Genomic DNA, 12,239 nt, shown 5'->3' on the forward strand with positions numbered 1-12,239 from the left:
ACATTAGATGGTAAAGACTTACTTTAATGTTGTGTTATTGTACACAACATGACAGCATGGTTTTATTTTTTAATGTTTGGGGTTTTTTTAAAAGAAATCCATGAATTCTGTGATGTTTTTTGTCAGGAAACCTAAGTAAAATACAAAGTTTCCAACCTGAGTTTCAAATGCAGTTGTATTAAAACGTGGAAATAATTCCCCCTTTTACAAGTGATTAGTAATACCCCTATGATGTGTTTATCATTTTTGCATGTATATAGTAAATTAAGTGTGGCCATAATTACCACAGTGAATACCAAAGTACAACAAAACCATAGGTTATTGTACAATGACTGCCTGTTGGCCACACTCAACTTCAGTCATTCATAGTCCTAAAAAAATGTACATTGTTATATTCATTTATGTCTGTTTCTTTATATACATACACACTAAAGATAGTAAATGTTTTGTAGCAGGAAATGATGCATCTGTTTGAAATGCTAAAGACTTTAATCTGTAGATACAGACCTAAATCATAATCTCATATGAAAAGGATTTCTATTAATTATTGCCCTTAGAAATACTCCAAAATCTAATGAATGTGATGCAACATTAAAAGCCTACATTATATACAGTATTTTTTCAGTGGCCTGCTTCCAGTGAGTAGCTGAATTACATTCACAAGTTACTACAAATCACAGAGGTGGTGTTTAACTGTGGGTAAAAAAATGTTTAGTAGGAGAAAAGCATTTAGAAGTTCCAAACTAAAAATCTTAAATGTTTGACAATGTTTTTTGCATCTGAAGAAAATATTTTCCATGATTTCTGCTATTGTGTTCAAGAAAAGGTTGAATAAACCTTTATTTAGAATAAACTAAACCAGGTTGGAAGAGACCTTCAAGATCATTGCGTCCAACCTATCAACCAGTCCAACCCACCCAAACAGCTAACCCATGGCACCAAGCACCCCATCAAGTCTCCTCCTGAATACCTCCAATGATGGCGACTCCACCACCTTCCCAGGCAGCCCATTCCAATGGGCAATCACTCTTTCTGTATAGAACTTCTTCCTAACATCCAGCCTAAACCTCCCCTGGCACAGCCTGAGACTGTGTCCTCTTGTTCTTGTACTGGCTGCCTGGGAGAAGAGACCGTCATCCGTCTGTCTACAACCTCCCTTCAGGGAGTTGTAGAGAGCAATAAGGTCACCCCTGAGTCTCCTCTTCTCCAGGCTGAGCAACCCCAGCTCCCTCAGTCTTTCCTCATAGGGCTTGTGTTCCAAACCCCTCACCAACTTTGTTGCTCTTCTCTGGACTCGTTCCAGCAAGTCAACCTCCTTCCTAAACTGAGGGGCCCAGAACTGGACACAGTACTTGAGGTGCGGCCTAACCAGTGCAGTGTACAGGGCAGAATGACCTCCCTGCTCCTGCTGGCCACACTCTTCCTGATGCAGGCCAGGATGCCATTGGCCCTCTTGGCTGCCTGGGCACACTGCAGGCTCATGTTCAGCCTACCATCGACCAGTACCCCCAGGTCCCTCTCTGCCTGGCTGCTCTCCAGCCACTCTGACCCCAGCCTGTATCACTGCATGGGCTTGTTGTGGCCAATGTGCAGAACCTGGCACTTGGATGTGTTCAATCTCATGTTTTTGGACTCTGCCCATCTGTCCAGCCTGTCGAGGTCCCTCTGCAGAGCCTCTCTACCCTCCAGCAGATCAACTCCTGCCCCCAGCTTGGTATCATCAGCAAATTTACTGATGATGGACTCAGTTGGCAGCCCTCAAGTTCAGTACAGCAGTTAATACAACTTTTTGTGCCATGCCGGTTTAACTAGTTGTGTTTTCAGTATTTGCAGGGAAGAAAATCCCACTAATTCTCTTCTGCCTGCATAAAAAATTGCATATGATCAATTGGGCTGTAAAAAAATGAAAGTGTTTAAGCCTTTCAGTGCTCTTTTTCAGGGTTGCTCTTAGCAGTTTGTGTAAAGGGTAGGCGGTTCTACACGATATACTATACTTGCCTTTTTTTGCACAATTTGCACTTCAGGGCATGCAGTAGCTTTTGTTCTGCTGGTTGGCAAGTCTGGGGACCTGAACATAGAAAGTGCTGCGCATAAAAATTATTAGCGATAAGAAGTTAATGATTTGGTTAAAACAGGCATGGTGTATCTCCCAGAGATTTTGCTGTGACACTCACTTCTGCGCTGCCCTTGGCTTTTTAAGGTTCATTTGCACTGGCTGAGAGGAGCCAAGGATGCCATGTCTTTGGGAGAAAGAGATAACACCTTTTATGCTGACTTTTCAAATGAGTAGTTGAAGAAATCATTATGTAGTGCAACTTGGGGCCGGAAGTGCTGTTTAACAGGTCAGTTCTCTGAACTGATCAGGGTTTGGAAACGTGTGACTGTCTCCTGTACTTGGTGCTGGTTTTACAAAGACTGGGAGTGAGGTGTTGCAGTGGTTGCTCAACTTAAGCTTAGTACTTGACCTTCCCATGGTTCCTGTGGCAGATCTGAGGCAAGCTGTTTCCTCAGTAGCTAAAGGAGACTCCAGGACAGGAACTGGTTTCTTAGAGCCTTGCCTGTTATGAGTTAACTGTGCTTAGTCTTGTTGCTTATGTTCAGTAATACAGGGACTCTGAAAAGATTTCTTCCCACAATATTTATGCACTGATCCTGACTCACCATCAGCTGCAGTTCTGGCAGATTCTGTCAGCTAGTCTCTTGACTCTGCTGCCATTATGCTTAGATTAGCTGCAGGTTTTAAGTATTCAAGAAACTACTTAACAGTGAGTGTTTTTACTAATAGTTTACTGTGTGTTTTTCTTAAAATGCTCCTTCTTGTTAAGTGAAATAATCCTGGTAACTTCTGATGCCACAAATATAACAAACTTATTTTATATGAAAAGCTTATCAGGTAAAAGAAAGCTATCAACTTACAGGAGTTCTTATATTATCTCATCATATTTCCTGTGTCTTTCCCTAAATGAAGCCCCTAGTTAAACCTCTTTGTCATGTGTTACCTGTTTTACATGTCTCTACAGCTGGGGTCTGTCAGGCAGCAGCAATGTCAGGGCTGCTGTGCAAGGTGGGACAAGCTGGCAGTTGAGGATGATGAAAGTAGGGCTTTTCCCAACCCTGACATAGTCTTGGAGGATCTGAACACTGCCACTCAGTGCAAACAAAATAAAGGAACCTGTCATGCCCAAGGTTCTTCTGGTAGTCTGATCAGGTGTAGCAGAAGATGGGAGGTGATGCAGGCCTGGGGGGAAGCTATAACATGGCACCTAACCAGGATGTGTGAACACAGACCAGGCTGCAGAGCTATGATCTGACTCAGACAAGGGCTCAATCTGCCAGACTGAGTTAAATGGAGCTTCTGAGCAGAGGGTGTGGGTAATGCTCTCAGGTGTGGCTGTTGGCATTTAAGATGAAATGTGATGTAGCTCTCAACAGGACTAGATAATTCCCTAATTGCTGCAGTTGTACTGGATTCCCTGAATGACTGAGTGCTGTTCATGTGATGTAACTCTCATGTGAAGGCCTTGTAGAACTACTCAAGAATCAAGTGCAGATCCTGAGATGTGGTCAGCACAGAGTATTGTAGTCCCCTTGTGATTTCATTTCCTGCCATAGAAGACAGACATTTGTCTTCTCTCTTACAGATATGGAGTCAGGAGAGAGGTTAACGTCATCGTCAGTCTCCTCTACTGCAGCTGCTTCGAATCCAGCATCTTCTGCTCCATCTGTAGCTTCAGCAGTATCGAAAGGTGGCCTTCCCACTGGAGCTGCATCGCTGAGTTCCACAGTCAACACATGCGGTAAGAATGAGTCAGTTGCATATTGTGGTGTGAATTTAGTGTTTGGCAACACTGGGAATTATTATTGCAGGTCAAATGTAATAAGGGGGCAGAGATGCATTGAAGAAAAGTGTTTGAGGTTCTTCTGTGGGACAGCGTTCATAACATGTGGGTGTACTTTGCATAGTACTTGTTTACTGAAGGAGAGATTTTCACTTTGCAAAGCTGCTTCAGAAGCAGGAATTAAATTAAAAATTAAGCACACTAAAGCAAACTCTGTGCCACTTTCAGATTAAGGTCTAATAGTCAATTTACTGAACATGTGTCATGTTCTCTGCACTCAAGCCCAACTCCTGCTGTATTTTTCTGTCTAGAGCTTTAGTTTCTGCTAATGGAACTTGAGACTGAAAAGGAACTTGAGACTGAAAAGGCAAATTTCAAAACGTTGTAGTCTTAGTCTTGATTAAAGGACAGCATCTTGGCTGGAACTGGCAACTTGTATGGAAGGTTTCTTTATGCAAGAATCTCATTTTTGTGCATGAAACTCACACTTCAACTGAATGATGTATATGTCATCAACAGAACAAGAAATTGTAAATAACTCTTGCCTACTATTTCTTTGGAAACACCTTGTTCACTTTAGGGAACAAATAATAAGCATTCTTTTTGTTAGCCTGAGTACTGCTGAGTCTTGTAAGATACACAGCGGGTAGGAAGTTTTTCAGCTTGAATTCATGGTAATCCACTGCTTGGCTCTTGCAGTAGAGTTAGCAAGACTGCATTCTCCAAACCGAAAAAACTCTTCTGCCCTGATACCACGGATATTGATTGCACTACTGCAGCCTGTATTTGTGTGTAGCTTCCTTGGGAAGAAAAATAGACACCACAACATAACTAGAATTGTGTCTAGACTGTTTATCTCAATTGCTGTAAAAGCAGCCAGAAAAAAAATCAACTAAACCTGTTCATAACAACCAACCACATGCTTTATTTTTCAGAACAGCTTAATTCCAAAAGACTTCTGTTTCTTACATTCATTAACCCATGCCATTTAAAATGGTTCTCTGTGGTGGTTCCCAGAATGTGGTAAGAGTTCACTTACATATGGCTATAAACACACAGTTCCAACCAGAGGATTTATGTGACTCATTTACCTCTCCTTGCTGCCTTTGCTTTGTGTATATGCAGAGTATGTGTTTGGCCTATAGCTAGGATATATATTTGGTCTAACAAAATACAGTAAGACCAAAGCAGATGAATAATGTATTAAAGATACTGAACTGCCAGGTTTGTAATTTAGAATATCCAAGTAGTCCTATTTTCAACTTCTATTTAAAAGAAAAAAGTAATACTGCCTGATAAGTGCTAAGCACTGATAATAATTCCCAGTATTCAGGGCTTGTTTCCCTTTCATTTTCATTTTTTCATGGTCAAATCTGTTGCCTGGCTGCATCTGGTCTTTTCAGAACATAAATATTTCTCAAGGACACTTTGTATTTCTAAAAACAAGCTGGAATGCCGCTTACTATCAGTAGTGTCACATCAGTTTTATTTATGAGTGTCCGTTTCTCTACCTGACACAGTACACGGTGGTTTCTGTTGCACCCCTCTGAAAAGGTATACGCTGTCCTAGGGAGACTTCACAGAAGTATTTATGCTGTCAACCAGCCAAATGCTGTTTTCCCACGAATGACCTGTGGCTGGATCAGCAGTTCCAGAGTCAAAACTTTCCTGAATTTTCAAGATACTCTGCAGTCAGGCTAGACTGCTGTCCTTGCACCCTAGCCTGTTCCTAAACTGAGATAATGCTCACTTCTGTGATACTAAAACAGAATAATTCTGCATATGCCCACCTACCTCAATCTTATAACTATCTTCACATTTAAGGATGCTTTTCTCTAGCATCTAATAAAATTGTTTAAGAATGGACTTACTTAAGAGAAAGCAAAGGCAGCATTTTAAATCTATTCATTAGATCAGAGAGGTGCTTTTTATTCCAATTCATCTATTTATTTTCTTTGCAGCAATCAATAGTCTATTAAGCAGTCTCGCAATAAACTTGATTACATACCCTGTCAGGTCCCCACGCTGCCTGGAGAGTTAGGGCTGGGAGTCTTTATGCTTTGCCAGAGAGACTACACTACAGATAAATTATGTTGGCATGTTCCCAGGTCAAATAGACAAAGCACCTGTATCAAAACCATTATGGAATATATCATATACAGTTAATTTAATTGGTTAATACAGCCCTAGTTCCTGAATAATTGAAGCACTCCAGTCAAGTGCTCGGATACATTACTTGCTTCCGTGTTCACCCATTGCTGAAAACAGGAAGGCGTGTTGGAAAAGAAGCACCAAGCACCTCATAGTTCTTAGATTAAAGCAAGTGTCATTGAGAGCTGTCATGGGATTGATACTTTGAAAAATACAGCTTAGTAGGTCAGTGCTCTGTGTTCCACCTATTCTTACTCCTCAAAGTTAATCATCTGCAGTGTTTATGTTGGAATTATGTGTCAGCTTTCCCAGTAGTGTGCAGTTTTGTCAATCTCTTTCTAAAAACTGCCCTTTAAAAAAATAAAAGGAGACGAAAAGAAGAAAAGGAAAAGATTCCAGTATCTGAAGGGGGCCTACAGGAATGCTGGGGAAGGACTTCTCAGGATCTCAGGTAGTGATAGGACTAGGGGGAATGGAATGAAGCTGGAGGTGGGGAGATTCAGGTTAGATGTGAGGAGGAAGTTCTTCACCATGAGAGTGGTGAAACCCTGGAATGGGTTGTCCAGGGAGGTGGTCGAGGCCCCGTCCCTGGAGGTGTTTAAGCCCAGGCTGGATGAGGCTGTGGCCAGCCTGATTTAGTGTGGGGTGTCCCTGCCCATGGCAGGGGGGTTGGAACTAGATGATCCTTGTGGTCCCTTCCAACCCTGAATGATACTATGATAAAAAGTAGTCCACAGCTACTTTCTCTTAACCCATGGTTTACGAAGGAAAGTTAAAGATGGTGTCCTTGCAACTGTGTTCATGTTTGTTACCTCTGTGCTTGCTTCTGTGAGAGCATATTCAGAGTTTATTAAAATGCTAATTTTGTTTGAAGTGTTTTATTAAGGTAGCCAGTGCTTTGCTCTTCATTTAAATGAACAGACATTTTGGATGTTTCTCTAATTAAACGAGGGGTTTTGTTTTCTTGAACCAATGATGTGAGTGGATGATTGCTACTTGTGTATATACAAACCGTTTCCAGTCTTTCCCATGCTTAGCAGCTTTTTACACTGAGGGATGTTCACCAGCACCATGAAATTATGCCTACAGGTAGTTTGGAATCATGCATACACGGAGTTAGGTGTTGGGAGGCGTGCAGAAGGCAGACTTTGCTAGCACTGTATTAATTAAACAACACCACAGAAAGGAGGAAAATGCATAGTAATTTCTGTCACCCTAAGCAGTTCTCTAGATTTGCTGTGTAAGGTGGAATGCCCTTGGCATTGTTAGAAATACCATATTATTTTTGTGTTTCTGCTGGTTGGTGCATTGCTGCTTTGTATTTTAAGGCACTGTTTACATATTTATTCCATTTTAGCTCTTTTGGAAGCCTTACATTGCCCCGTGAAGTTCAACGACATTAACAGAGGCATTCAGTTGTCATTCCTCGTTACTAAGAGACCAGCATTGGTGCAATGTTTGTTGCCCTTTGGAGTAATGCTTGCAATCATTTATCTGTGTAGTGGTTAGTGAAATTTCAAAAGCTGTGCTCAAAAATATTTAACCTATTTGAAGCAAGTCAAGAATGTAACGAGTGCAGTTTAATGCACAATCTTGTTATGCAGAGTGCATCTGCAGTAAGTTAGTAACTTGAAGAGCAAACACTAAAATAGGAAAATGAAGGGAAAATTAGAATTAATTGCTAGACAGACTGTTGATGTTTTCATTAAATAAGAAAGATGAAGAGTGCCATTATAATGCTCAGTTTGTTGCAAGGCTTTGCTTCCACTTGTCTTTTTTCTTCCATGTTTCTAAATGCATGTTTGAAAACCGATGGCATCTCCTTTCTAGGCACATTAAATAATTGCTTGCCTAGCACGCTGTTTTCTTAAAAGCTAATCACCAGTAATATAGTCTGAAGTCTCTTGGTTTTTTTGTGGGGGGAGAGATGAAGAAAGTTGATAAACTTTACAAGCTCAAAGGATGTTTTAACTTGATCTTTCTTCAAAATGTTGTGAAGCATCACAATTTGTTGTGGCTCATCAGCATCATTAAGAAATCACAACTGTGTGAGAGAGAGAAGCAAGTGTTGATACTGGCTTTTTTGAGGAAAAACTCCCAAAGGGTATTGTGATGTTTCCTGATAGTGCTGTGCAGCAGATGGTAACTAACATTTAGTGTTACTAGTTGGGCATGGACATCAGTTGTGGAAGAAGGTAAATAAATCAGATTGCTTTGTTGTTGGTTTTTTTTGGGTTATGTTGTGTTTGGTTTATTTATAAATGTGATAATGTATTACCTGAAGTTAAAGACATTTAAACTTAAGTTCAACAAAAGAAGAACTGAAATACATCATCTTTAAAGCTGAAGTGGTAACTAAATACCCGCTATACGCATCACCTGGAATGATCAGTGAAATGAAGTGCAAATCCTTTCTTCTTTTGGAGGAAAGCAAGCAAAGCTGCTCTAGATCATGCACATGCTTCCAGAAATATTTAATTATTGGAATGACTGAAGTTTGGTTTTGTTTCCTTTGTGGTGCAGAATGGTGGCGAACGGTGGACACGCACTCTCGTCCCGGGGCAGCTTTTTTCCCACCGCTGTTGGGAATTCCACCACTGTTTGCACCTCCTGCACAGAACCACGATTCTGCTTCATTTCACTCAAGAGCTACAGGAAAAAATAGTTGGAGCAGTACAGAAAAAGGTAATGGCTAAAGTTGTAGAGGGAATAATCTTACTGAACTTCTGCAGATGTAGAATTTACCTCTCACTGTTCTTCCCATTCCTAGACAGTTCTGTAAAAGTTGATTCTCTTAGCTAAGCACAAGGCATACAAATGTGGGCTTACAGTAATGAAATACTCTTCCTGCTAATAGTTTTAAACCCACTTTTTCCTTAGATAGTTTGTATTGGGCTGAGGAGTAATGAAATGATTTGGGTTTTTGAAGTTTGTGATTTGATGTAGGAGGCCTTCTGCGGTTCCTCTGCAGATAGTTGGGGGTGGGGTGGGTATGGAGGGACATGGCAACAGCTACAGTGTCTCAATGGAGGTAGCCCAATGACATCAGAAGACTTTCTTGCATTTCAACTTGATATTTCATGTAGTGGCACTGCACACTTCTTGAAGAGATGTGATACATGTGTTTGATACAGGGTTTGTTCAGCTTAGAGGAGAGGAGGTAGAGGGGATGAACCTGTTGCTGTCTATGGCTTCCCTATAAGAGGGAACAGAGTGGGAAGTGCTGGTCTTTTCTCTCTGATGTCCAATGACAGGATGCAAGGAGATGGCTTAATGCTGCAGCTGTGGAGAGTCTCATAGGATGTTAGGAAAATGTTGTTCACTGAGAGAGGATGAGCAGACTCATCAGGGAAGTGGGCATGGCCCCAAGCCTGTCCTGCATTCAAGAAATGTTTGGACGGTGCTCTTAGATCTGTAGTTTAATGTCTGAGTTTTAATTTGTGGAGTCAGGATTTGGACTTGATCCTTGTGGATCCCTTCCAACTCACTGTATGCTGTTCGGTGATTCTGTGGTGTACAAAAGGGCTTTTAAAAATTGTATTCATTTTGGTAGGTTTTAAGACCTGATGTATGTTTCAGAATCAATCTCATAATAATTGCAAGATTGCAGAGTAGCAATTTTGTGTGGCTAAAGATTGATTGTTAGAAAGCAGCAGTCTTCCCGAGAAATAAGTGAGCATGCTTAAGTGTGGATGTTTCAAACAGCATTCCCACAATTTCCCCTCTACCTCATTGTACACATTGCAAAGCTCATGAGCGTCTTGGATTCCATCTGATTTTTCTCTGGAGCTGATTGATACTTTGAAAGTGTAAACAAATTTTGCTAAGTGTGTTATTCTGAATGTAAATATTTTGTCTTCTTTCTTCAAAATCCTGGGGTTTTTTTGCCCCTGACTAAATCAAGGATAGGCATTAAAAGGGTATGATTTCAGATTTTTTTTTCTTCTTCTTACACAGCATTAAATGTGTTTATCCTTTAAATCATGGATGCTCTGCATCTTCTAATTAAAATAACTCCACAAGCAAATCAAAGTGGCTTTTGGTTTGCCAGTTACCAGCATATGCTGGGAGTAACCTGTGAGTAATGTAGTATTTTGTTATGTGTTTATGGAAGCTGGATTAGTGTGGCTGGAACATCTCAAAGAACATGGCTGCTACTCTGAATTCTTTTTAAGTGTCACTTTGTAAATCTGTTGTCTTAAGGTATAAATGGATCACTGAATGGGAACAGTACCACTGCAGTATCTGGTGTCGGCACATCTGTGTTATCCACCAGCATTGCAACATCTGCAGGACAAGTGAAGGCTATAACCTCAGGAGCAGGAGGCCGCAAATACAACCAGGAGCAGTGCAAAGTTCAGCTTTTGGACACTAGAGCTGACAAAATCAAAGACAAGGTAAATATGCAGACAAGAATGTTAAGATTCAGACCAAAAAATGGCAGAGTTAAGTGTTCTGGTTGAGCACACAGCATCATTTCCAAGTGTTCTCTCCCGGTACAAGATGGTTTGGGGTTTTCTTACTATTATTTATTAGAGCATGGTCTGTGCCCTCATCTCTCTGGTGGGTTTTTTTGTGTGTTGGGACTTGTTGTGTTTTGGTCTGGGCTTTTGGTTTGGTTTTGTAGGGGATGTTTATATTTGTTTGATGACTTGTTTAACGACTTAAAGCTACCATTAGCATTAATGCCACAAGTTAATAGCAGTATGCAATAACTTATGTAATTATGAAGTATATTATTTTAACATCAATATTTGATAGTATGATATCACAGTACAAACATTTGTGTTACTGTAATTACAACCTATTATAAACTGTTTCATGGTGTTTTAATGTAACTTAAAATACAGGAAGTTTCAGAGGCAAAATGAGTTTTTTAGTAATCAAAAGAAAAATGGGTTTTGGAGAGTAATTACCTATGTATGAGGTAATTCCATGATTCTGTTCAAAACTTAGGCAGCCATTTGATATGAACAACATGAGCTCAGGGAGTTAGTAAAACTTCTTCAGGAGTGCTTGGGTCAGTACTTAAGTGTGGCAATGCCAGCGACGAGCAGTGTGAGCAATCTCGCAGTGCAGGCCTAGAGCCTGACTTATGCTCAGCATAAGTGCAGAGCCAGCTAGCAGCGTAGCAAAACAGTGCTGTGCCTGCAGCATGGAACTAAAGCAGGACACTGGTAGCTGTAAACACAGAAAGTTATCTTGGAACAACAGGACATGCACCTGCATCAACAAACCTCACGTGTCATTAGTAGTTGGACCAATAATCTATAATAGTGTGATGTGTGGTCACTCGTGGGAACCAATGAAGCTATGCCAACAAGGCTCTCCGAGTTTATATAAGTTGTAGAAGTTCCCCTGATATGCACTTTCCTTTCCCTTCTTCTTCTTTGCTTTACTTTACTGTGCTATACTCACTATACTCCTACAACACTGGAACAATAAAGCAACAATACTTGATCATATTGGTCAGCTGCATTGACTCCAATCTCCGTCCCATTACTTAAGAACTTGCTGCTCTTGGAATCAAAACTATTTAGTCAAAACACAGGAAATGGAGTACTGGAAAATGGGTACTGTCAGCAGAGAAGCTAAGGGAGTTATTTCCTGCTGGCAGCTATCTAGGCTGAAGTACTTTTATTTAAAAATATTTATTAATATTTTTGTGTGGTGAGTGGATTTGGCCTAATGTTTTCTTTTTTCTGTTGCTAGTCACTAGTGGTGTTACCAGTCACTAGTGGTGTCTCCCAGGGATCAGTGCTGGGCCCCATCCTGTTCAATAACTTTATTGATGATCTGGATGAGGGGATTGAGTCCATCATCGGTAGATTTGCAGATGACACCAAGCTGGGGACAGGTGTTGATCTGTTATAGGATAGGACATCTCTGCAAAGGCACCTTGACAGGCTGGACAGATGGGCAGAGTCCAAGGGCATGAGATTGAACACATCCAAGTGCCAGGTTCTACACATTGGCCACAGCAGCCCCATGCAGTGCTACAGGCTGGGGTCAGAGTGGCTGGAGAGCAGCCAGGCAGAAAGGGACCTGGGGGTACTGGTTGAGAGTAGGCTGAACATGAGCCAGCAGTGTGCCCAGGCAGCCAAGAAGGCCAATGGCATCCTGGCCTGGATCAGGAACAGTGTGGCCAGCAGGAGCAGGGAGGTCCTTGTGCCCCTCTACTCAGCACTGCTTAGGCCACACCTTGAGTCCTGTGTCCAGTTCTGGGCCCCTCAGTTTAGGAAAGATATT

General features: G+C 41.2%; 1 protein-coding gene across 12 annotated transcripts in view; it reads left to right on the forward strand.

The window, feature by feature from the left end:
- The window catches only part of BAZ2B (bromodomain adjacent to zinc finger domain 2B), a 135,611-nt gene that overhangs the window by 61,738 nt on the left and 61,634 nt on the right, over positions 1 to 12,239 (forward strand). For all 12 annotated transcript variants that reach the window (XM_068139156.1, XM_068139155.1, XM_068139157.1 and 9 more), the window contains exons 3-5: positions 3,642 to 3,797; positions 8,514 to 8,675; positions 10,194 to 10,387. In XM_068139156.1, the coding sequence (XP_067995257.1) occupies positions 3,644 to 3,797; positions 8,514 to 8,675; positions 10,194 to 10,387 (510 nt within the window). In that variant the 5' untranslated portion in view covers positions 3,642 to 3,643. The remainder of the gene's footprint in view (positions 1 to 3,641; positions 3,798 to 8,513; positions 8,676 to 10,193; positions 10,388 to 12,239) is intronic.

Source organism: Melanerpes formicivorus, unplaced genomic scaffold (genome assembly GCF_026170545.1).
Source record: "Melanerpes formicivorus ecotype bairdi unplaced genomic scaffold, bMelFor1.0.p_v2 SCAF_5, whole genome shotgun sequence".
NCBI lineage: Eukaryota > Metazoa > Chordata > Aves > Piciformes > Picidae > Melanerpes > Melanerpes formicivorus.